This window comes from Rhinoderma darwinii, chromosome 2 (assembly GCF_050947455.1).
Source record: "Rhinoderma darwinii isolate aRhiDar2 chromosome 2, aRhiDar2.hap1, whole genome shotgun sequence".
NCBI lineage: Eukaryota > Metazoa > Chordata > Amphibia > Anura > Rhinodermatidae > Rhinoderma > Rhinoderma darwinii.
In genome coordinates this window covers 2,658,516-2,681,445 of record NC_134688.1, presented here as the reverse complement: position 1 = coordinate 2,681,445, position 22,930 = coordinate 2,658,516, and the positions used below count along the sequence as shown (strand labels likewise).

The following is a 22,930-nucleotide window of genomic DNA, read 5'->3' as shown; positions in this document are numbered from 1 at the left end:
GGCGAGTTGTCGTTATTGGTACCGTTTTGGGTGCAGATACGACTTTTTGATCACTTTTTTTTTTACATTTTTGAGAGGGCAGGATAAACGGAAAACACAAATGTGGCATTGCTTGTTGTTTTATTTTTTACGGCACTCGCCGTGCTGGTTAAATAACGTAATAGTTTTATAGTTTGGTGCGTTACGGACGCGGTGATACCAAATATGTGTAACTTTTTTTAAAAGGGGAAAAAGTAGGTATTTAATTAAATTATAAATATTTTTTTACTTGGGATTTTTATTCATTTTAGAGTTTATTAAACCTTTTTTTTTTTTTGTCTCACTACAGGGGCTTTAATTTGCGATCATTTGATGGCTTTTATAATACACCGCAATACTTCTGTACCGGGCCTCTCGCAGTACCGGGCCTCTCGCAGTACCGGGCCTCTCGCAGTACCGGCCTCTCGCAGTACCGGGCCTCTCGCAGTACCGGGCCTCTCGCAGTACCGGGCCTCTCGCAGTACCGGGCCTCTCGCAGTATCGGGCCTCTCGCTGTACCGGGCCTCTCGCTGTACCGGGCCTCTCGCTGTACCGGGCCTCTCGCTGTACCGGGCCTCTCGCTGTACCGGGCCTCTCGCTGTACCGGGCCTCTCGCTGTACCGGGCCTCTCGCTGTACCGGGCCTGTCACTGTAAAATGCTGCGTAAATAGTGAGAGGAAAAAACACTCAGAAATGAACCTGCGGTATGGAGTTTTATTCGGCAGCATGTCCGTTGTATTTGTGTATCGCTGCTTATTTGTTGCGGTAAATCCTCAACAAATAGCAGATGTGGCGTTAATGGCGGCAGGTTCGCAGCAATTCCACCGCAAAAAAATGCAACTCAGAAAAAAAAGAAATCTTATACTTACCCAGAAGTCTGTTCTTCCTCCAGCGCGTCCTCCTGGGATGACGTTTTTATCCCATGTGACCACTGCAGCCAATCACAGACGGCAGCGGTCTCCTGGGATGAAACGTCTTTCCAGGAGGCCGGCCGGCCGGCAAGTGCTGCAGTTTTCCGTAGCCGATATTCCAGGCTAAAAACGGCACCACGGTTTGGTTTAGTTTTTTCGCCCGGAATTCCCTGCGGCGCACAGGGCAGATACGCTGCGTGCTATTACTTAATATATGACTATTTAGGTGTACAAAGGTGTGGATGTCTTCATATCCGTATCTGACCTATAGACACATATCACTTATCAGCTTCATCATATCAGTATCTGACCTATAGACACATATCACTTATCAGCTTCATCATATCAGTATCTGACCTATAGACATATATCACTTATCAGCTTCATCATATCAGTATCTGACCTATAGACATATATCACTTATCAGCTTCATCATATCAGTATCTGACCTATAGACACATATCACTTATCAGCTTCATCATATCAGTATCTGACCTATAGACATATATCACTTATCAGCTTCATCATATCAGTATCTGACCTATAGACATATATCACTTATCAGCTTCATCATATCAGTATCTGACCTATAGACATATATCACTTATCAGCTTCATCATATCAGTATCTGACCTATAGACATATATCACTTATCAGCTTCATCATATCAGTATCTGACCTATAGACACATATCACTTATCAGCCTCATCATATCAGTATCTGACCTATAGACACATATCACTTATCAGCTCCATCATATCAGTATCTGACCTATAGACACATATCACTTATCAGCTTCATCATATCAGTATCTGACCTATAGACATATATCACTTATCAGCTTCATCATATCAGTATCTGACCTATAGACATATATCACTTATCAGCTCCATCATATCAGTATCTGACCTATAGACACATATCACTTATCAGCTTCATCATATCAGTATCTGACCTATAGACACATATCACTTATCAGCCTCATCATATCAGTATCTGACCTATAGACATATATCACTTATCAGCTTCATCATATCAGTATCTGACCTATAGACATATATCACTTATCAGCTTCATCATATCAGTATCTGACCTATAGACATATATCACTTATCAGCTTCATCATATCAGTATCTAACCTATAGACACATATCACTTATCAGCCTCATCATATCAGTATCTGACCTATAGACACATATCACTTATCAGCTTCATCATATCAGTATCTGACCTATAGACATATATCACTTATCAGCCTCATCATATCAGTATCTGACCTATAGACACATATCACTTATCAGCTTCATCATATCAGTATCTGACCTATAGACATATATCACTTATCAGCCTCATCATATCAGTATCTGACCTATAGACACATATCACTTATCAGCTCCATCATATCAGTATCTGACCTATAGACATATATCACTTATCAGCCTCATCATATCAGTATCTGACCTATAGACATAGATCACTTATCAGCTCCATCATATCAGTATCTGACCTATAGACACATATCACTTATCAGCTCCATCATATCAGTATCTGACCTATAGACATATATCACTTATCAGCTTCATCATATCAGTATCTGACCTATAGACATATATCACTTATCAGCTTCATCATATCAGTATCTGACCTATAGACATATATCACTTATCAGCTCCATTATATCAGTATCTGACCTATAGACACATATCACTTATCAGCTCCATCATATCAGTATCTGACCTATAGACACATATCACTTATCAGCTCCATCATATCAGTATCTGACCTATAGACACATATCACTTATCAGCTCCATCATATCAGTATCTGACCTATAGACACATATCACTTATTCAGCTCCATCATATCAGTATCTGACCTATAGATATATATCACTTATCAACTCCATCATATCAGTATCTGACCTATAGACACATATCACTTATCAACTCCATCATATCAGTATCTGACCTATAGACACAGATCACTTATCAGCCTCATCATATCAGTATCTGACCTATAGACACAGATCACTTATCAGCTCCATCATATCAGTATCTGACCTATAGACATATATCACTTATCAGCTCCATCATATCAGTATCTGACCTATAGACATATATCACTTATCAGCTTCATCATATCAGTATCTGACCTATAGACACATATCACTTATCAGCTTCATCATATCAGTATCTGACCTATAGACATATATCACTTATCAGCTTCATCATATCAGTATCTGACCTATAGACACATATCACTTATCAGCCTCATCATATCAGTATCTGACCTATAGACATATATCACTTATCAGCCTCATCATATCAAGTATCTGACCTATAGACATATATCACTTATCCGCTTCATCATATCAGTATCTGACCTATAGACATATATCACTTATCAGTCAGCTTCATCATATCAGTATCTGACCTATAGACATATATCACTTATCAGCTTCATCATATCAGTATCTGACCTATAGACATATATCACTTATCAGCTCCATTATATCAGTATCTGACCTATAGACATGTATCACTTATCAGCTTCATCATATCAGTATCTGACCTATAGACACATATCACTTATCAGCTCCATCATATCAGTATCTGACCTATAGACATATATCACTTATCAGCTCCATCATATCAGTATCTGACCTATAGACATATATCACTTATCAGCTTCATCATATCAGTATCTGACCTATAGACATATATCACTTATCAGCTCCATCATATCAGTATCTGACCTATAGATATATATCACTTATCAGCTCCATCATATCAGTATCTGACCTATAGACACATATCACTTATCAGCTTCATCATATCAGTATCTGACCTATAGACATATATCACTTATCAGCTTCATCATATCAGTATCTGACCTATAGACACATATCACTTATCAGCTTCATCATATCAGTATCTGACCTATAGACATATATCACTTATCAGCTCCATCATATCAGTATCTGACCTATAGACATATATCACTTATCAGCTTCATCATATCCGTATCCGACCTATAGACATATATCACTTATCAGCTTCATCATATCAGTATCTGACCTATAGACAATATCACTTATCAGCTTCATCATATCAGTATCTGACCTATAGACATATATCACTTATCAGCTTCATCATATCAGTATCTGACCTATAGACATATATCACTTATCAGCTTCATCATATCAGTATCTGACCTATAGACATATATCACTTATCAGCTCCATCATATCAGTATCTGACCTATAGACATATATCACTTATCAGCTTCATCATATCAGTATCTGACCTATAGACATATATCACTTATCAGCTTCATCATATCAGTATCTGACCTATAGACATATATCACTTATCAGCTTCATCATATCAGTATCTGACCTATAGACATATATCACTTATCAGCTCCATCATATCAGTATCTGACCTATAGACACATATCACTTATCAGCTTCATCATATCAGTATCTGACCTATAGACATATATCACTTATCAGCTTCATCATATCAGTATCTGACCTATAGACATATATCACTTATCAGCCTCATCATATCAGTATCTGACCTATAGACATATATCACTTATCAGCTTCATCATATCAGTATCTGACCTATAGACATATATCACTTATCAGCTCCATCATATCAGTATCTGACCTATAGACACATATCACTTATTAGCTTCATCATATCAGTATCTGACCTATAGACATATATCACTTATCAGCTCCATCATATCAGTATCTGACCTATAGACATATATCACTTATCAGCTTCATCATATCAGTATCTGACCTATAGACACATATCACTTATCAGCTTCATCATATCAGTATCTGACCTATAGACATATATCACTTATCAGCTTCATCATATCAGTATCTGACCTATAGACATATATCACTTATCAGCTCCATCATATCAGTATCTGACCTATAGACACATATCACTTATCAGCTCCATCATATCAGTATCTGACCTATAGACATATATCACTTATCAGCCTCATCATATCAGTATCTGACCTATAGACACATATCACTTATCAGCTTCATCATATCAGTATCTGACCTATAGACACAGATCACTTATCAGCTTCATCATATCAGTATCTGACCTATAGACACAGATCACTTATCAGCTTCATCATATCAGTATCTGACCTATAGACACATATCACTTATCAGCTTCATCATATCAGTGTCTGACCTATAGACATATATCACTTATCAGCTTCATCATATCAGTATCTGCCCTATAGACATATATCACTTATCAGCTTCATCATATCAGTATCTGACCTATAGACCTATATCACTTATCAGCTTCATCATATCAGTATCTGACCTATAGACACATATCACTTATCAGCTCCATCATATCAGTATCTGACCTATAGACATATATCACTTATCAGCTTCATCATATCAGTATCTGACCTATAGACACAGATCACTTATCAGCCTCATCATATCAGTATCTGACCTATAGACATATATCACTTATCAGCTTCATCATATCAGTATCTGACCTATAGACATATATCACTTATCAGCTCCATCATATCAGTATCTGACCTATAGACACATATCACTTATCAGCTTCATCATATCAGTATCTGACCTATAGACATATATCACTTATCAGCTCCATCATATCAGTATCTGACCTATAGACACATATCACTTATCAGCTTCATCATATCAGTATCTGATCTATAGACATATCACTTATCAGCCTCATCATATCAGTATCTGACCTATAGACACATATCACTTATCAGCCTCATCATATCAGTATCTGACCTATAGACATATATCACTTATCAGCTTCATCATATCAGTATCTGACCTATAGACATATATCACTTATCAGCCTCATCATATCAGTATCTGACCTATAGACATATATCACTTATCAGCCTCATCATATCAGTATCTGACCTATAGACACATATCACTTATCAGCTCCATCATATCAGTATCTGACCTATAGACACATATCACTTATCAGCTCCATGTTGTGACTCCGCTATCTCTGGATTTTCTGTACAGTAGAGGATGACGAGCCGCCGCACAGTGAAGTTTGGAGCATGAAGGGGTCGGGGGATGACGACTCACTCTCCGATGAGAAGAACCCACAGTGGATAGAGCAGCAGATGGACTCCGGGACTATGCAGGGGAAGCTCCTGGTTGAAGTTGGGGATGGCAGAGACCCTGGCGATGATGCGGGAAATGGTATGAATGCAGGAGAGTCCAGGGGGAATGGCGACGGTCTGGGAGCATTTACACCTTTTTGGGGTTTCTCGATTTTTACAAAACGTTTTTTCAAATTGCATTAAAATTGCAACATGTGAACATAGAGTTAAGAATAGCAAATGTGGGTGTTACCCCAGGCATCCAATCAGATTACAGCTGCCATGGCCGCACTGGTTAGACTTTGGATGCTGTAATCTGGTCGGTATATAGGATCAGCTGCTTCTGAATATCTTTTTGAGGTGACGTCTTTATATAACGCTGAGTAATTGTAAACCCTTTTTGCTTCTGAGTTGCATTAACTCTTATACTCCAGTCGCATCCAAAGCTGCAGTCATAATTCTGCACAAGTTTACATTTCCCTCCTGCTTATGCTTTTTATATCAGACTGTGTGAGATTGTTTACATGAAGACCTAGTCTAATATACATAGCATCAGTGCAGAATGACTGCAGCTCTAGTGGTGACTACTGTATGACCTGATGTAACAGCAGAATATTGACTGCAGCTCTGGATGTCACCGGAGCACAATACATAATGTAACTGGCTGCGGGCCCCTCCATGGCGGTCATCGGTTCCTTAGTGGAGACGTCTGGCGGAGGCCTCTGCTGCGTATCCGTCATACGATGATCAGTGAAGCATGATGGGAGTGTGACTCTGGCGGCGGTGGTTATATTGTCCGGTCAGTGATCAATCTTCTCTTTATCCTGCAGAGAAGTCTCCATCTCCACAAAGTCTTGTAAAAGCTGAAGATGTTTCTGCAGATCCTCAGGACTCGGCCCCTCCGGCCGCGTTACCAGTACGTGAGGGACCTCGTAGAGCGGAGAGTAAAGCGCCGAAGAAGAACGGCGGAATCATCTGCCCGGACTGCGGCAAGACCTTCAAGTCTCAGATACTGCTCTCCGCACACCAGAAGACGCACTCCGCCGGCCGGCCGTTCCCCTGCACTGAATGTGGCAAGAGCTTCAGCTACCGCTCCACCCTCGTCCGCCACCAGAGGTCCCGCTGCCGTAACACGGGGGTGAAGAAGACCCCCACCGTCACGCAGGCCCTTACTGACACCTCCGAGCTTTCCCAGAAATGTGGCATCTGCACCCAGAAGTTCCAGCACCTGAACGAGCTGAAGAGGCACCTGGCGGGTCACAATGGTGACAATAGGTACACGTGCCGGGACTGCGGCCGCGACTTCCACTGTAACTACTTCTTAGTGAGACACCAGAGGACGCACACAGGAGAGCAGCCCTTTAAGTGCAAGCTCTGCTGGCGAGGCTTCACCCAGAGGGCCAGCCTGGTCATTCACATCAGAACACATACCGGAGAACGGCCTTACATCTGCTTCGTCTGCGGCAGAGCCTTCTTCTCCCGCTCGGCTATGATACGGCACCAGCGCAGCCGCCACGATATTATGAAAAACTGGAAAGGTGGGTGATCCGAGGTCTTGTGCCACCGGTAGGACATAACTCGTCTTTTCATATATCACTAGAACCATATACAGCGGAATACATATCGCCCCCTAGTGGTGGGAACAGAGAGAAATGCAGCAGAGGAGACTTATCCAGTAGTAGATAATGGAAGTGCTCCTAATAGTGTTGGCTGCTGGTTTCACCCCAGTCGGTGCAGATAGCTGTTCCTCGGGATGTGTCTGAGTCATGTGTATAATGAGGGTCGTATATTTTATAACGGAGCGATGAGGCGGCGCCGTAGGTTTTGGAGTTGCACTGTAACAATGCTCCATTGTTGTGTTGTAGATAAATCAGTACATGAAGCTGAACACGAGACGATAGTGACTGTGGTTATTCATTTATCGCAGGTGAGAAAAAAGGGAAGGCGGCGAGTCGTGAAAAAGTTCAGAAGAGCGCTGCGGAGACGGCTTCATCAAACAAGACCCCAACTGTGCCATCCAACACCCACGTGACTCCTGTAAAAGATCCTGTCCCGGATATGAAACCTGAAGCCGTAACTCCGGATGAGGGGAAAGATATGAACGGAACCAGTGACAGTCCGATGTCGGAGAAGAGCGACTCCAAACACCACCAAAGCTTTGTCCATCGCCCGCCGATTGCACCGCTCCAAAATCTGCTCTGCAACGTCAAGATAAAAGAAATCTCCGATATTCAATCATTGGGCGGCTCTCGGCCTGACTACAAATGTGGCATCTGTCAAGTGTCCTGCCAGGACTCCGGGGAGATGAAGAGGCACCTGAAGGGTCACGGCAGCGAGCAGCGCTACATGTGTCTCCAGTGCGGCCGTACCTTCACCAGTAACTTCTACCTTGTCCGACACCAGAGAACGCACACCGGGGAGCGACCCTTCACCTGTCCGCAGTGTCACAAGAGCTTTAAGTGCAGCTCCGTCCTGCTCCGTCACCAGAAGATCCACGCCGCTGATCAGCCGTATCAGTGTGAAGTCTGCACCAAGGGCTTCTCTCAGAAGACCAGCCTCATCATCCACCTGAGGACGCACACCGGCGAGCGCCCCTTCAGCTGCTGGATCTGCGGGCGAAGCTTCTGCTCCAGGTCTGCGCTGCTCCGACATGAACAAAACCACATGCAAGATGGACACGGTGAGGGATGCCGCGAGCGGATGTCTGCGTTTATGATTACACTTCTCAATAATAACGTTTATCTCTAATGAGTTTGTAGTATTCCTGGTGCCCCGGCGGGTCGGTAGTGTTCCTGGTGCCCCGGCGGGTCGGTAGTGTTCCTGGTGCCCCGGCGGGTCGGTAGTGTTCCTGGTTCCCCGGCGGGTCGGTAGTGTTCCTGGTGCCCCGGCGGGTCGGTAGTGTTCCTGGTGCCCCGGCGGGTCGGTAGTGTTCCTGGTGCCCCGGCGGGTCGGTAGTGTTCGTGGTGATCTATTAGATGGATAATCTCCTCCCTGGTGATCTATTAGATGGATAATTTCCCTGTTTTATCAGTTTACAGTGTTCCCGGTGGTTTCTTGTGACAATACATAATACTCCTCATCTAATAGGCTCCTGGTATCTCTTGTGGTCTAGTGGGTAACACATAATATCTCTCGCGGTCTCGTTGCTGAGCATCTTCTTTTGGGGCTGGATGGCCTTTGCTGCGATGTGTTGTACTGCTCGTTGAGGACGCCCCTTCCCGTGCTCGTTGAGGACGCCCCCTTCCCGTGCTCGTTGAGGACGCCCCCTTCCCGTGCTCGTTGAGGACGCCCCCTTCCCGTGCTCGTTGAGGACGCCCCCTTCCCGTGCTCGTTGAGGACGCCCCTTCCCGTGCCCTCTGTCCACTCTCTGAGGTCCTTGTCTTTAATTCTCCAGGTTTACAGATAAATGTGGAGAACAGAAGAGTTCAGCGAGAGGACCTGTCAGTCTGTTCATTCGGAGCCACCTGCTTCATGAATAAGATGTTAGACCTACAGTGAAGACTGACACACAAGCAGAGCAATACAAGAGAGCAAACAGGGGAGGAATTGTAGCTCGGTATAACAGGGCAATGTCTGTGACCACCTCTATGGCTGCGGTGTAATGGCGGCCATCAGTGTATAGCACCCGGCATCGAAGGGCTCATTCAGACTAGCGTATATGTAGTCCATGTGACGGCCATTAAAACAACGGCAATCACACGGACACCTGTACCTCTATGGGGCCGTTCACGCGACCTTTGTTTCAATTGAGCATGTGAAGGTCCAAGAAAAAATAGGACGTGTCCTATTTTACTGCTTCACACATCCCTCCATAGCCTCTAGTCTAAGGTATCCGTGATAACGCGTCCCGCACGGGTGCATCACGGGAAAAACACCAGTCCGAGGTTGGCTACGGTCGGATGAATGTAGTCTTAAAGGGGTTGTCCACTATCGGACAACTGAGGACCTATCCACAGGTTAGGTCATCAGTATATGATCTGTGGGGGTCTGACACCTGGACATCACGTACAGTGCAATAACATCCGGTGCCCGCAGGCCACCAGAGCAGCTGATCGGTCCGGGTCTCGGACCCCCACAGATGGCCATCCACTACTGGACAACCCCTTTATGTAAGAGACCAAGACAAGCTGACCTTTTTTTTTTATTTTTTGTTTCAGATTCTGAAAAAATGATGACAAGAAATCAACGCGAGAAGGAGAAACAGTCGGTGAAAGAGGAGCCTGTGCTCCAGGAGCGGGACTTGCAGGGTCCCCAGACCAGGGGGGGCTCCAGGGCGCACAGGAGAGAACGTACACCGAGAAGTGAGAAGGATCCCGGCAGTGTTAAAAAAGAATCTTCCGGTGAGAAGAAGAAGCCGCAGGTGGAGCGGGAAGGGTGCAGCAATTGTATATGTCAGGACTGTGGGAAATTCTTCCGTTCTGAATCTCTCCTCAGCGAACACCAGAAGTCGCACATGGTCAGCCCCTTCTTCAACTGCCCCGACTGCGGGAAAAGCTTTAGCCACCGCTCTTCTCTCTTCCGCCACCGGAACGCGCACTGCAGCCAGCAGCCGGGAATCATCTTTCCTGATCCGGTCCCCTCTGTCCCTCCTGGACAGCAGTCCCACAAGTGCGGAATCTGCCACCTAAACTTCTCAAGCTCTAAAGACCTGAGGAGACACTTGAGGAGCCATAAAGGTGACGGGAGCTTCATGTGCCGCGAGTGCGGTCAGACATTCAATTGCAACTTTTCGCTGGTCCGGCACCAGAGAACGCACAGCGGCGAGCGACCCTTCACCTGTCCACAGTGCAAAAAGAGCTTCAAATGCAGCTCCGTCCTGCTCCGCCACCAGAGGATCCACACCGGGGAGCAGCCGTACCAGTGCGATGTGTGTCTGCGCTGCTTCTCCCAGAAACCCAGCCTCATCAACCACCTGCGGACGCACACCGGGGAACGCCCCTTCAGCTGCCTGGTCTGTGGGCGGAGCTTCTGCTCCAGGTCCGCCCGGATGCGTCACGAGCAAACTCACCAAATTGACTCTCCAAACAAAGAATCGGCGGTCCCTGAGGGGGTGGGTGGAGGGGAGGCCGTGCCGCAGCCCCCCCTGTGATGTCATCATCTGTGAACTCTAGTTTTAGAATAAGGTTTTCATTTTTTATTTAAAAGACTTTGTTTTGGTTAAAATTGTATCAAATAAATGACCTGAAAACCACAATCGTGTCCGTCCCGAGGAGCGTTCCCTTATTACAGAGCGTAGACCTAAATCCAGGCGCGCCCAGATATATAGTGTGGGAAGGAAGTAGTCATCACGCCCCACCCAGTTTTACAACTTACAACTGAGCGAGAATGCGATCAGACTCCTCCCCCAATTTATCTGCCCAAGACACCCCCAGTCTAACACCCCCCCCCCCCACCGCGCCAATAGCCAGGCGTATGAAGTGTCCTGCCGGCTGTGCTCCCCACCAACCACCATGGCCTCGTCCAGGCCGTCCTGTAGCCCCACATTGAAAAAAAATCCAATATCCGGCAGATGAACCCCGTCTGCACGGAACAATTCGGTCGCCCTGTTTTCTATCAGGTGGTGGCGAACCACCACACCCCTAAGAAGACGCACAAAATCCATCTCCTGAATGATTTTGCCCCGGGACCCGCCCAGAGCTGCAGAGTTCCGGGCGTGTGACCACTCAATCCGTGCCACCATCTCTGACCACACAATCCGTGGCACCATCTCTGACCACACAATCCGCGGCACCATCTCTGACCACACAATCCGCGGCACCATCTCTGACCACACAATCCGCGGCACCATCTCTGACCACACAATCACCTGCACCATCTCTGACCACACAATCCGCGGCACCATCTCTGACCACACAATTCGCGGCACCATCTCTGACCACACAATCCGCGCCACCATCTCTGACCACACAATCTGCGCCACCATCTCTGACCACACAATCCGCTGCACCATCTCTGACCACACAATCCGCGGCGCCATCTCTGACCACACAATCCGCTGCACCATCTCTGACCACATAATCCGCGGCACCATCTCTGACCACACAATCCGTGCCACCATCTCTGACCACACAATCCGTGCCACCATCTCTGACCACACAATCCGTGCCACCATCTCTGACCACACAATCCGTGGCACCATCTCTGACCACACAATCCGTGCCACCATCTCTGACCACACAATCCGCGCCACCATCTCTGACCACACAATCCGCGCCACCATCTCTGACCACACAATCCGCGCCACCATCTCTGACCACACAATCCGCGCCACCATCTCTGACCACACTAGGCGATCCCCAGGCAAGAATCACAGCAGCCGGACCACATCCCTCTTCATCCCCCTGTTGAGATCCCTTTGCGACAACTTCCCTAGGTCATTGCCACCCACATGGAAAACCGTGGCGAACCACCTCACACAACATGTCACTCCAGCGTGCGCCACGCTATAGCCAAAACAACGCAAATCCACCTGCTCCATGGAAAATCCAAGCCGATCTCCGTCCCGATGCACTACAGCTCTCCTCTGTGCCCGGTAGATGTAGGAATGGCAAACGACCCAGACGGCAACTGGAGACAAAAAATGGGCCACTACAAAAACACAAGACCTGAGGTTCCCTCGCAGCCCATAATAAAAAATAAAAAAAACATACACACCCCGACTGTCACTGACCTGGAACCAGGAGATAAAAAGGACGGAAAATCCAAGGGCGCGGCCGTGCCGAAAATATCTTTTATTTGTACATAAAAAAGCAATACATGTGTTTGGAAGCCGCACCGGCCCCTTCGTCAGGTCTAGTACAAGTGGTTAGTCCAATGATCGTCTCTGTGGTTATAGAGCCGGTTTCTGAGGTCGGTAGTCGAAATAACTACCGGGTCAGGTTATAGGTCAAATGAAAGGGCGGGTGACGGCAGAATTTTTTTTTAAAGATTATACACTGAAAACACTATTTTTGCAATAATATAGAAGACCATTAAAAAGGATGTGAATAAGATACTACAAATGGAAGATCATTTAGAACAAGAGATACAGATATAAAATGAAATAAATATATATATACCCTAATGGTGTTTTAAAAAATATACGTCGACAGACTTTCCAATTGTAAAATGTTTTGTGTGTGTTTAATTAGTCTAGTTTTACCCGTTCACAACGTGAAGCCGTCGCCATGTGCATTGTTACCATGGAAACAGGACGCTCAATAAGACCATCAAAAAGGATGCTAATAAGGTGTTCCATACTGCAGAGCGTTAATAAGGGATATAAATATCGAATATTCAAGGACTATATCTACACATACACTGGTAGTGTCATAAAAAAAAATGATTTTCTTGATAACAATAGACATATATTTATCCATCTCTTTATTCCTTCCAATCAGAACGAATGTGAAGTGTTTTATACAGATTGTTAGTCCAGTTAGAAATGTTCTGTGTTTAGAATATTCTGTTATCAGCGGACACTGTTGTCGTAGTAACGGGACGCTCATGGACATGCGTTATCTAACCGAGCGCTACGCTAGAAGAAGAAGAAAGACCGCGGAGGCCGAAAGATGCGGAGAAAGGAAGGAAGGAGGGAAGAAAGAAAGGGAGGGAGGAAGGAAGGAAGGAACGAAGGAAGGAAGGAACGAAGGGAGGAAGGAAGGAACGAAGGGAGGCAGGAAGGAGGGAACGAAGAAAGGAAGGCAGGGAGGAAGGAGGGAAGGAAGGAAGGCAGGGAGGGAGGGAGGGAGGAAGGCAGGAAGGAACGAAGGAAGGCAGGAAGGAGGGAAGGAAGAAAGGCAGGGAGGAAGGAGGGAAGGAAGGCAGGGAGGGAGGAAGGAGGGAAGAAAGGAAGGCAGGGAGGAAGGAAGGAACGAAGGGAGGCAGGAAGGAGGGAACGAAGAAAGGAAGGCAGGGAGGAAGGAGGGAAGGAAGGAAGGCAGGGAGGGAGGGAGGAAGGAAGGAACGAAGGGAGGCAGGAAGGAGAGAAGGAAGAAAGGCAGGGAGGAAGGAGGGAAGGAAGGCAGGGAGGGAGGAAGGAGGGAAGAAAGGAAGGCAGGGAGGAAGGAAGGAACGAACGAAGGGAGGCAGGAAGGAGGGAAGGAAGAAAGGCAGGGAGGAAAGGAAGGCAGGGAGGAAGGAGGGAAGGGAGGGAGGAGGGAAGGAAGGGAGGAAGGAAGGAACGAAGGGAGGCAGGGAGGAAGGAGGGAGGAAGGCAGGAACGAAGGGAGGCAGGAAGGATGGCAGGAAGGAGGAAAGGAAGAAAGGCAGGGAGGAAGGAGGGAGGGAAGGAAGGCAGGGAGGGAGGAGGGAAGGAAGGAACGAAGGGAGGCAGGAAGGAGGGAAGGAAGAAAGGCAAGAAGGGAGGAAAGGAAGGCAGGGAGGGAGGAAGGAGGGAAGGGAGGGAGGAAGGAGGGAACGAAGGGAGGGAGGAAGGCAGGAAGGAAGGAACGAAGGGAGGCAGGAAGGATGGCAGGAAGGAGGGAAGGAAGGCAGGGAGGAAGGAGGGAAGGGAGGGAGGAAGGAGGGAAGGAAGGCAGGGAGGAAGGAAGGCAGGGAGGGAGGAAAGAGGGAAGGGAGGAAGGAAGGAGGGAAGGGAGGAAGGAGAGAAGGAAGGAAGGAACGAAGGGAGGCAGGAAGGATGGCAGGAAGGAGGGAAGGAAGAAAGGCAGGGAGGAAGGAGGGAGGGAAGGAAGGCAGGGAGGAAGGAGGGAGGGAAGGAAGGCAGGGAGGGAGGAGGGAGGGAAGGAAGGCAGGGAGGAAGGAGGGAGGGAAGGAAGGAAGGCAGGGAGGGAGGGAGGAAGGAGGGAACGAAGGAAGGAAGGAACGAACGAACGAACGAACGAACGAACGAACGAAGGGAGGAAGGCAGGAAGGAGGGAAGGCAGGGAGGGAGGAAGGAAGACAGGAAGGAAGGCAGGCAGGCTGCCCGTAGCAAGAACCGGGAGTATTTATACCTGTACACACCTTTATTTCCATAATGCAAATATATAGAACATTTTCCAATTTAAAGATATTTATTAGAGAGAGATTTAGATGAGGTCTCATTTATTTAGTTCACATCCGTCGGTTTTAGTGTTTTCGACTTGTAAATCCAAAACATTTCTCTCTTACAGAGAGTATTACAGCGTCGGTCTGGTTCTCTTTGATTTGGTGGATTGGGGTGATAGTGAAACATGTAAAGTCGCCCTCGTGTGCTGGAGGGCGATGTCTGGACAATGTGGAGTAGAAATGTCCTTTTACAATGAGACCGGCGCTTATTTCCTCTACAATGTCAGGGCTGAATTCTCCTTCCCACACACTGGATGCCACATACAGATCATTACATAAATCACTACATTGGACGGACACTTTAAATTTGCATCGATATTGAATATTTTTTCCGTTTGTTGAGACCTAAATGTCCGGGTTTTATCCGTGATGGATTTACAGCAGAGGCGTCTACTTGTTCCATTGTGGGCAACGGATTACATGGTTCTAACTCAAGTCCCAAACTGCCCTTTAGCACAGAAAGGTTCACTGGACTGGGGCTGGGATATTTTTGATAGTTTTTGCCCTTTTGAATGTAATTGTCGGTTTCGGAGGGAAGATTTTTTTGGAGAAAGGACCAATTTGGAGCACATGGCAGTGCTTGGTGAGAATGTCTCCTATTCTCTTATATGATGTGCTGAAATGTGTGATCAAATTGAAACCAAAGTTTTTCATCATATTTGCATGTTCTTGAGGTTCTTTTCTAGTTCTTTGATCACTAGTAGTATGTTGTGGTAGACAGTCCTCTAGGGACAGTGTTATAGTCCTTTTATAGGCGTCAGTCAAGAGTGCGTCTGGATAGCCTTTATCTCATCAGGAGTGTGTCTGGATAGCCTTTTATCTCATCAGGAGTGTGTCTGGATAGCCTTTATCTCATCAGGAGTGTGTCTGGATAGCCTTTATCTCATCAGGAGTGTGTCTGGATAGCCTTTATCTCATCAGGAGTGTGTCTGGATAGCCTTTATCTCATCAGGAGTGTGTCTGGATAGCCTTTATCTCATCAGGAGTGTGTCTGGATAACCTTTATCTCATCGGGAGTGTGACTGGATAACCTTTATCTCATCGGGAGTGTGACTGGATAACCTTTATCTCATCAGGAGTGTGACTGGATAACCTTTATCTCATCAGGAGTGTGTCTGGATAACCTTTATCTCATCAGCAGTGCATCTGGATAGCCTTTATCTCAGTCAGGAGTGTGTCTGGATAGCCTTTATCTCATCAGCAGTGTGACTGGATAGCCTTTATCTCATCGGGAGTGTGTCTGGATAGCCTTTAGCTCATCAGGAGTGTGTCTGGATAGCCTTTATCTCATCAGGAGTGTGACTGGATAGCCTTTATCTCATCAGGAGTGTGTCTGGATAGCCTTTATCTCAGTCAGGAGTGTGTCTGGATAGCCTTTTATCTCATCAGGAGTGTGTCTGGATAACCTTTATCTAATCGGGAGTGTGACTGGATAGCCTTTATCTCATCAGCAGTGTGACTGGATAGCCTTTATCTCATCAGGAATGTGTCTGGATAGCCTTTATCTCATCAGCAGTGTGACTGGATAGCCTTTATCTCATCGGGAGTGTGTCTGGATAGCCTTTATCTCATCAGGAGTGTGTCTGGATAGCCTTTATCTCATCAGCTGTGCGTCTGGATAGCCTTTATCTCATCAGCAGTGTGACTGGATAGCCTTTATCTCATCGGGAGTGTGTCTGCATAGCCTTTATCTCATCAGCAGTGCGTCTGGATAGCCTTTATCTCATCAGCAGTGTGTCTGGATAGCCTTCATCTCATCAGGAGTGTGTCTGGATAGCCTTTATCTCATCGGGAGTGTGTCTGGATAGCCTTTATCTTATAAGCAGTGTGTCTGGATAGCCTTTATCTCATCGGTAGTGTGACTGGATAGCCTTTATCTCATCAGCAGTGTGTCTCGATAGCCTTTATCTCATCAGGAGTGTGACTGGATAGCCTTTATCTCATCAGGAGTGCGTCTGGATATCCTTTATCTCATCAGGAGTGTGTCTGGATAGCCTTTATCTCATCGGGAGTGTGACTGGATAGCCTATTATCTCATCAGGAGTGCGTCTGGATAGCCTTTATCTCATCTGGAGTGTGTCTGGATATCCTTTATCTCATCAGGAGTGTCTGGATAGCCTTTATCTCATCAGGAGTGTGACTGGATAGCCTTTATCTCATCAGGAATGTGTCTGGATAGCCTTTATCTCATCGGGAGTGTGACTGGATAGCCTTTATCTCATCGGGAGCGTGTCTGGATAGCCTTTATCTCATCAGCAGTGTGACTGGATAGCCTTTATCTCATCGGGAGTGTGACTGGATAGCCTTTATCTCATCAGCAGTGTGACTGGATAGCCTTTATCTAATCAGGAATGTGTCTGGATAGCCTTTATCTCATCAGCAGTGTGACTGGATAGCCTTTATCTCATCGGGAGTGTGTCTGGATAGCCTTTATCTCATCAGGAGTGTGTCTGGATAGCCTTTATCTCATCAGCTGTGCGTCTGGATAGACTTTATCTCATCAGCAGTGCGTCTGGATAGCCTTTATCTCAGTCAGGAGTGTGTCTGGATAGCCTTTTATCTCATCAGGAGTGTGTCTGGATAACCTTTATCTCATCGGGAGTGTGACTGGATAGCCTTTATCTCATCAGCAGTGTGACTGGATAGCCTTTATCTCATCGGGAGTGTGTCTGGATAGCCTTTATCTCATCAGGAGTGTGTCTGGATAGCCTTTATCTCATCAGCTGTGCGTCTGGATAGCCTTTATCTCATCAGCAGTGTGACTGGATAGCCTTTATCTCATCGGGAGTGTGTCTGCATAGCCTTTATCTCATCAGCAGTGCGTCTGGATAGCCTTTATCTCATCAGCAGTGTGTCTGGATAGCCTTCATCTCATCAGGAGTGTGTCTGGATAGCCTTTATCTCATCGGGAGTGTGTCTGGATAGCCTTTATCTTATAAGCAGTGTGTCTGGATAGCCTTTATCTCATCGGTAGTGTGACTGGATAGCCTTTATCTCATCAGCAGTGTGTCTCGATAGCCTTTATCTCATCAGGAGTGTGACTGGATAGCCTTTATCTCATCAGGAGTGCGTCTGGATATCCTTTATCTCATCAGGAGTGTGTCTGGATAGCCTTTATCTCATCGGGAGTGTGACTGGATAGCCTTTTATCTCATCAGGAGTGCGTCTGGATAGCCTTTATCTCATCTGGAGTGTGTCTGGATATCCTTTATCTCATCAGGAGTGTCTGGATAGCCTTTATCTCATCAGGAGTGTGACTGGATAGCCTTTATCTCATCAGGAATGTGTCTGGATAGCCTTTATCTCATCGGGAGTGTGACTGGATAGCCTTTATCTCATCGGGAGCGTGTCTGGATAGCCTTTATCTCATCAGCAGTGTGACTGGATAGCCTTTATCTCATCAGCTGTGCGACTGGATAGCCTTTATCTCATCAGGAGTGTGACTGGATAGCCTTTATCTCATCAGGAATGTGTCTGGATAGCCTTTATCTCATCGGGAGTGTGACTGGATAGCCTTTATCTCATCAGGAGTGTGACTGGATAGCCTTCATCTCATCGGGAGTGTGTCTGGATATCCTTTATCCCATCAGTGTCTGGATAGCCTTTATCTCATCGGGAGTGTGTCTGGATAGCCTTTATCTCATCAGGAGTGTGTCTGGATAGCCTTTATCTCATCGGGAGTGTGTCTGGATATCCTTTATCTCATTAGGAGTGTCTGGATATCCTTTATCTCATCAGGAGTGTGTCTGGATAGCCTTTATCTCATCGGGAGTGTGACTGGATAGCCTTTTATCTCATCAGGAGTGCGTCTGGATAGCCTTTATCTCATCTGGAGTGTGTCTGGATATCCTTTATCTCATCAGGAGTGTCTGGATAGCCTTTATCTCATCAGGAGTGTGACTGGATAGCCTTTATCTCATCAGGAATGTGTCTGGATAGCCTTTATCTCATCGGGAGTGTGACTGGATAGCCTTTATCTCATCGGGAGCGTGTCTGGATAGCCTTTATCTCATCAGCAGTGTGACTGGATAGCCTTTATCTCATCAGGTGTGCGACTGGATAGCCTTTATCTCATCAGGAGTGTGACTGGATAGCCTTTATCTCATCAGGAATGTGTCTGGATAGCCTTTATCTCATCGGGAGTGTGACTGGATAGCCTTTATCTCATCAGGAGTGTGACTGGATAGCCTTCATCTCATCGGGAGTGTGTCTGGATATCCTTTATCCCATCAGGAGTGTCTGGATAGCCTTTATCTCATCGGGAGTGTGTCTGGATAGCCTTTATCTCATCAGGAGTGTGTCTGGATAGCCTTTATCTCATCGGGAGTGTGTCTGGATATCCTTTATCTCATTAGGAGTGTCTGGATAGCCTTTATCTCATCAGGAATGTGACTGGATTGCCTTTATCTCATCAGGAATGTGTCTGGATAGCCTTTATCTCATCGGGAGTGTGACAGGATAGCCCTTATCTCAACAGGAGTGTGTCTGGATAGCCTTTATCTCATCAGGAGTGTGACTGGATAGCCTTTATCTCATCAGCAGTGTGTATGGATAGCCTTTATCTCATCAGGAGTGTGACTGGATAACCTTTATCTCATAAGGAGTGTGACTGGATAGCCTTTATCTCATCAGCAGTGTGTCTGGATAGCCTTTATCTCATCAGCAGTGCGTCTGGATAGCCTTTATCTCAGTCAGGAGTGTGTCTGGATAGCCTTTTATCTCATCAGGAGTGTGTCTGGATAACCTTTATCTCATCGGGAGTGTGACTGGATAGCCTTTATCTCATCAGCAGTGTGACTGGATAGCCTTTATCTCATCGGGAGTGTGTCTGGATAGCCTTTATCTCATCAGGAGTGTGTCTGGATAGCCTTTATCTCATCAGCTGTGCATCTGGATAGCCTTTATCTCATCAGCAGTGTGATTGGATAGCCTTTATCTCATCGGGAGTGTGTCTGGATAGCCTTTATCTCATCAGCAGTGTGTCTGGATAGCCTTCATCTCATCAGGAGTGTGTCTGGATAGCCTTTATCTCATCGGGAGTGTGTCTGGATAGCCATTATCTCATCAGCAGTGTGTCTGGATAGCCTTTATCTCATCGGCAGTGTGACTGGATAGCCTTTATCTCATCAGCAGTGTGACTGGATAGCCTTTATCTCATCGGGAGTATGTCTGGATAGCCTTTATCTCATCAGGAGTGTGTCTGGATAGCCTTTATCTCATCAGCTGTGCGACTGGATAGCCTTTATCTCATCAGGAGTGTGACTGGATAGCCTTTATCTCATCAGGAATGTGTCTGGATAGCCTTTATCTCATCGGGAGTGTGACTGGATAGCCTTTATCTCATCAGGAGTGTGACTGGATAGCCTTCATCTCATCGGGAGTGTGTCTGGATATCCTTTATCCCATCAGGAGTGTCTGGATAGCCTTTATCTCATCGGGAGTGTGTCTGGATAGCCTTTATCTCATCAGGAGTGTGTCTGGATAGCCTTTATCTCATCGGGAGTGTGTCTGGATATCCTTTATCTCATTAGGAGTGTCTGGATAGCCTTTATCTCATCAGGAATGTGACTGGATAGCCTTTATCTCATCAGGAATGTGTCTGGATAGCCTTTATCTCATCGGGAGTGTGACAGGATAGCCCTTATCTCAACAGGAGTGTGTCTGGATAGCCTTTATCTCATCAGGAGTGTGACTGGATAGCCTTTATCTCATCAGCAGTGTGTATGGATAGCCTTTATCTCATCAGGAGTGTGACTGGATAACCTTTATCTCATAAGGAGTGTGACTGGATAGCCTTTATCTCATCAGCAGTGTGTCTGGATAGCCTTTATCTCATCAGCAGTGTGTCTGGATAGCCTTTATCTCAGTCAGGAGTGTGTCTGGATAGCCTTTTATCTCATCAGGAGTGTGTCTGGATAACCTTTATCTCATCGGGAGTGTGACTGGATAGCCTTTATCTCATCAGCAGTGTGACTGGATAGCCTTTATCTCATCGGGAGTGTGTCTGGATAGCCTTTATCTCATCAGGAGTGTGTCTGGATAGCCTTTATCTCATCAGCTGTGCATCTGGATAGCCTTTATCTCATCAGCAGTGTGACTGGATAGCCTTTATCTCATCGGGAGTGTGTCTGGATAGCCTTTATCTCATCAGCAGTGTGTCTGGATAGCCTTCATCTCATCAGGAGTGTGTCTGGATAGCCTTTATCTCATCGGAGTGTGTCTGGATAGCCATTATCTCATCAGCAGTGTGTCTGGATAGCCTTTATCTCATCGGCAGTGTGACTGGATAGCCTTTATCTCATCAGCAGTGTGACTGGATAGCCTTTATCTCATCGGGAGTATGTCTGGATAGCCTTTATCTCATCAGGAGTGTGTCTGGATAGCCTTTATCTCATCAGCTGTGCGTCTGGATAGCCTTTATCTCATCAGCAGTGCGACTAGATAGCCTTTATCTCATCGGGAGTGTGTCTGGATAGCCTTTATCTCATCAGGAGTGTGTCTGGATAGCCTTTATCTCATCAGCTGTGCATCTGGATAGCCTTTATCTCATCAGCAGTGTGACTGGATAGCCTTTATCTCATCGGGAGTGTGTCTGGATAGCCTTTATCTCATCAGCAGTGTGTCTGGATAGCCTTCATCTCATCAGCAGTGTGTCTGGATAGCCTTTATCTCATCAGGAGTGTGACTGGATAGCCTTTATCTCATCAGCAGTGCGTCTGGATAGCCTTTATCTCAGTCAGGAGTGTGTCTGGATAGCCTTTTATCTCATCAGGAGTGTGTCTGGATAACCTTTATCTCATCGGGAGTGTGACTGGATAGCCTTTATCTCATCAGCAGTGTGACTGGATAGCCTTTATCTCATCGGGAGTGTGTCTGGATAGCCTTTATCTCATCAGGAGAGTGTCTGGATAGCCTTTATCTCATCAGCTGTGCATCTGGATAGCCTTTATCTCATCAGCAGTGTGACTGGATAGCCTTTATCTCATCGGGAGTGTGTCTGGATAGCCTTTATCTCATCAGCAGTGTGTCTGGATAGCCTTCATCTCATCAGGAGTGTGTCTGGATAGCCTTTATCTCATCGGGAGTGTGTCTGGATAGCCATTATCTCATCAGCAGTGTGTCTGGATAGCCTTTATCTCATCGGGAGTGTGACTGGATAGCCTTTATCTCATCAGCAGTGTGACTGGATAGCCTTTATCTCATCGGGAGTATGTCTGGATAGCCTTTATCTCATCAGGAGTGTGTCTGGATAGCCTTTATCTCATCAGCTGTGCGTCTGGATAGCCTTTATCTCATCAGCAGTGCGACTGGATAGCCTTTATCTCATCGGGAGTGTGTCTGGATAGCCTTTATCTCATCAGCAGTGCGTCTGGATAGCCTTTATCTCATCAGGAGTGTGTCTGGATAGCCTTTATCTCCTCAGGAGTGTGTCTGGATAGCCTTTATCTCATCAGGAGTGTGACTGGATAGCCTTTATCTCATCAGGAGTGTGACTGGATAGCCTTTATCTCATCAGCAGTGTGTCTGGATAGCCTTTATCTCATCGGGAGTGTGTCTGGATATCCTTTATCTCATCAGGAGTGTGTCTGGATAGCCTTTATCTCATCAGCTGTGCGTCGGGATAGCCTTTATCTCATCAGCAGTGCGACTGGATAGCCTTTATCTCATCGGGAGTGTGTCTGGATAGCCTTTATCTCATCAGCAGTGTGTCTGGATAGCCTTTATCTCATCAGGAGTGTGTCTGGATAGCCTTTATCTCCTCAGGAGTGTGTCTGGATAGCCTTTATCTCATCAGGAGTGGGACTGGATAACCTTTA

General features: G+C 46.1%; 2 protein-coding genes across 2 annotated transcripts in view; both read left to right on the top strand.

Moving 5' to 3' along the window:
* Window positions 1-5,915: 5,915 nt before the first annotated feature.
* LOC142741955 (uncharacterized) lies at window positions 5,916-11,277 on the top strand. The gene is made up of 4 exons (XM_075851276.1): window positions 5,916-6,183; window positions 6,914-7,621; window positions 8,011-8,763; window positions 10,241-11,277. The coding sequence occupies exons 1-4, from the start codon at window positions 6,039-6,041 to the stop codon at window positions 11,170-11,172; spliced, it is 2,538 nt and encodes an 845-aa protein (XP_075707391.1). The 5' UTR covers window positions 5,916-6,038; the 3' UTR covers window positions 11,173-11,277.
* Window positions 11,278-11,692: 415 nt separating this feature from the next.
* The window catches only part of LOC142740322 (uncharacterized), a 74,816-nt gene continuing 63,578 nt past the window's right edge, over window positions 11,693-22,930 (top strand). Inside the window, exon 1 of the mRNA XM_075849868.1 lies at window positions 11,693-12,383. Coding sequence (XP_075705983.1) covers window positions 11,693-12,383 — 691 coding nt within the window. The remainder of the gene's footprint in view (window positions 12,384-22,930) is intronic.

What these genes read in the sequence shown, in the direction of transcription:
- LOC142741955 (XM_075851276.1), top strand. Translation starts at nt 6,039, where the DNA reads ATGAAGGGGTCGGGGGATGACGACTCACTCTCCGATGAGAAGAACCCA. An exon ending in TGGCGATGATGCGGGAAATG is followed by an intron (nt 6,184 to 6,913) that starts GTATGAATGCAG and finishes TTTATCCTGCAG; the next exon opens with AGAAGTCTCCATCTCCACAA. An exon ending in CCACATGCAAGATGGACACG is followed by an intron (nt 8,764 to 10,240) that starts GTGAGGGATGCC and finishes TTTTTGTTTCAG; the next exon opens with ATTCTGAAAAAATGATGACA.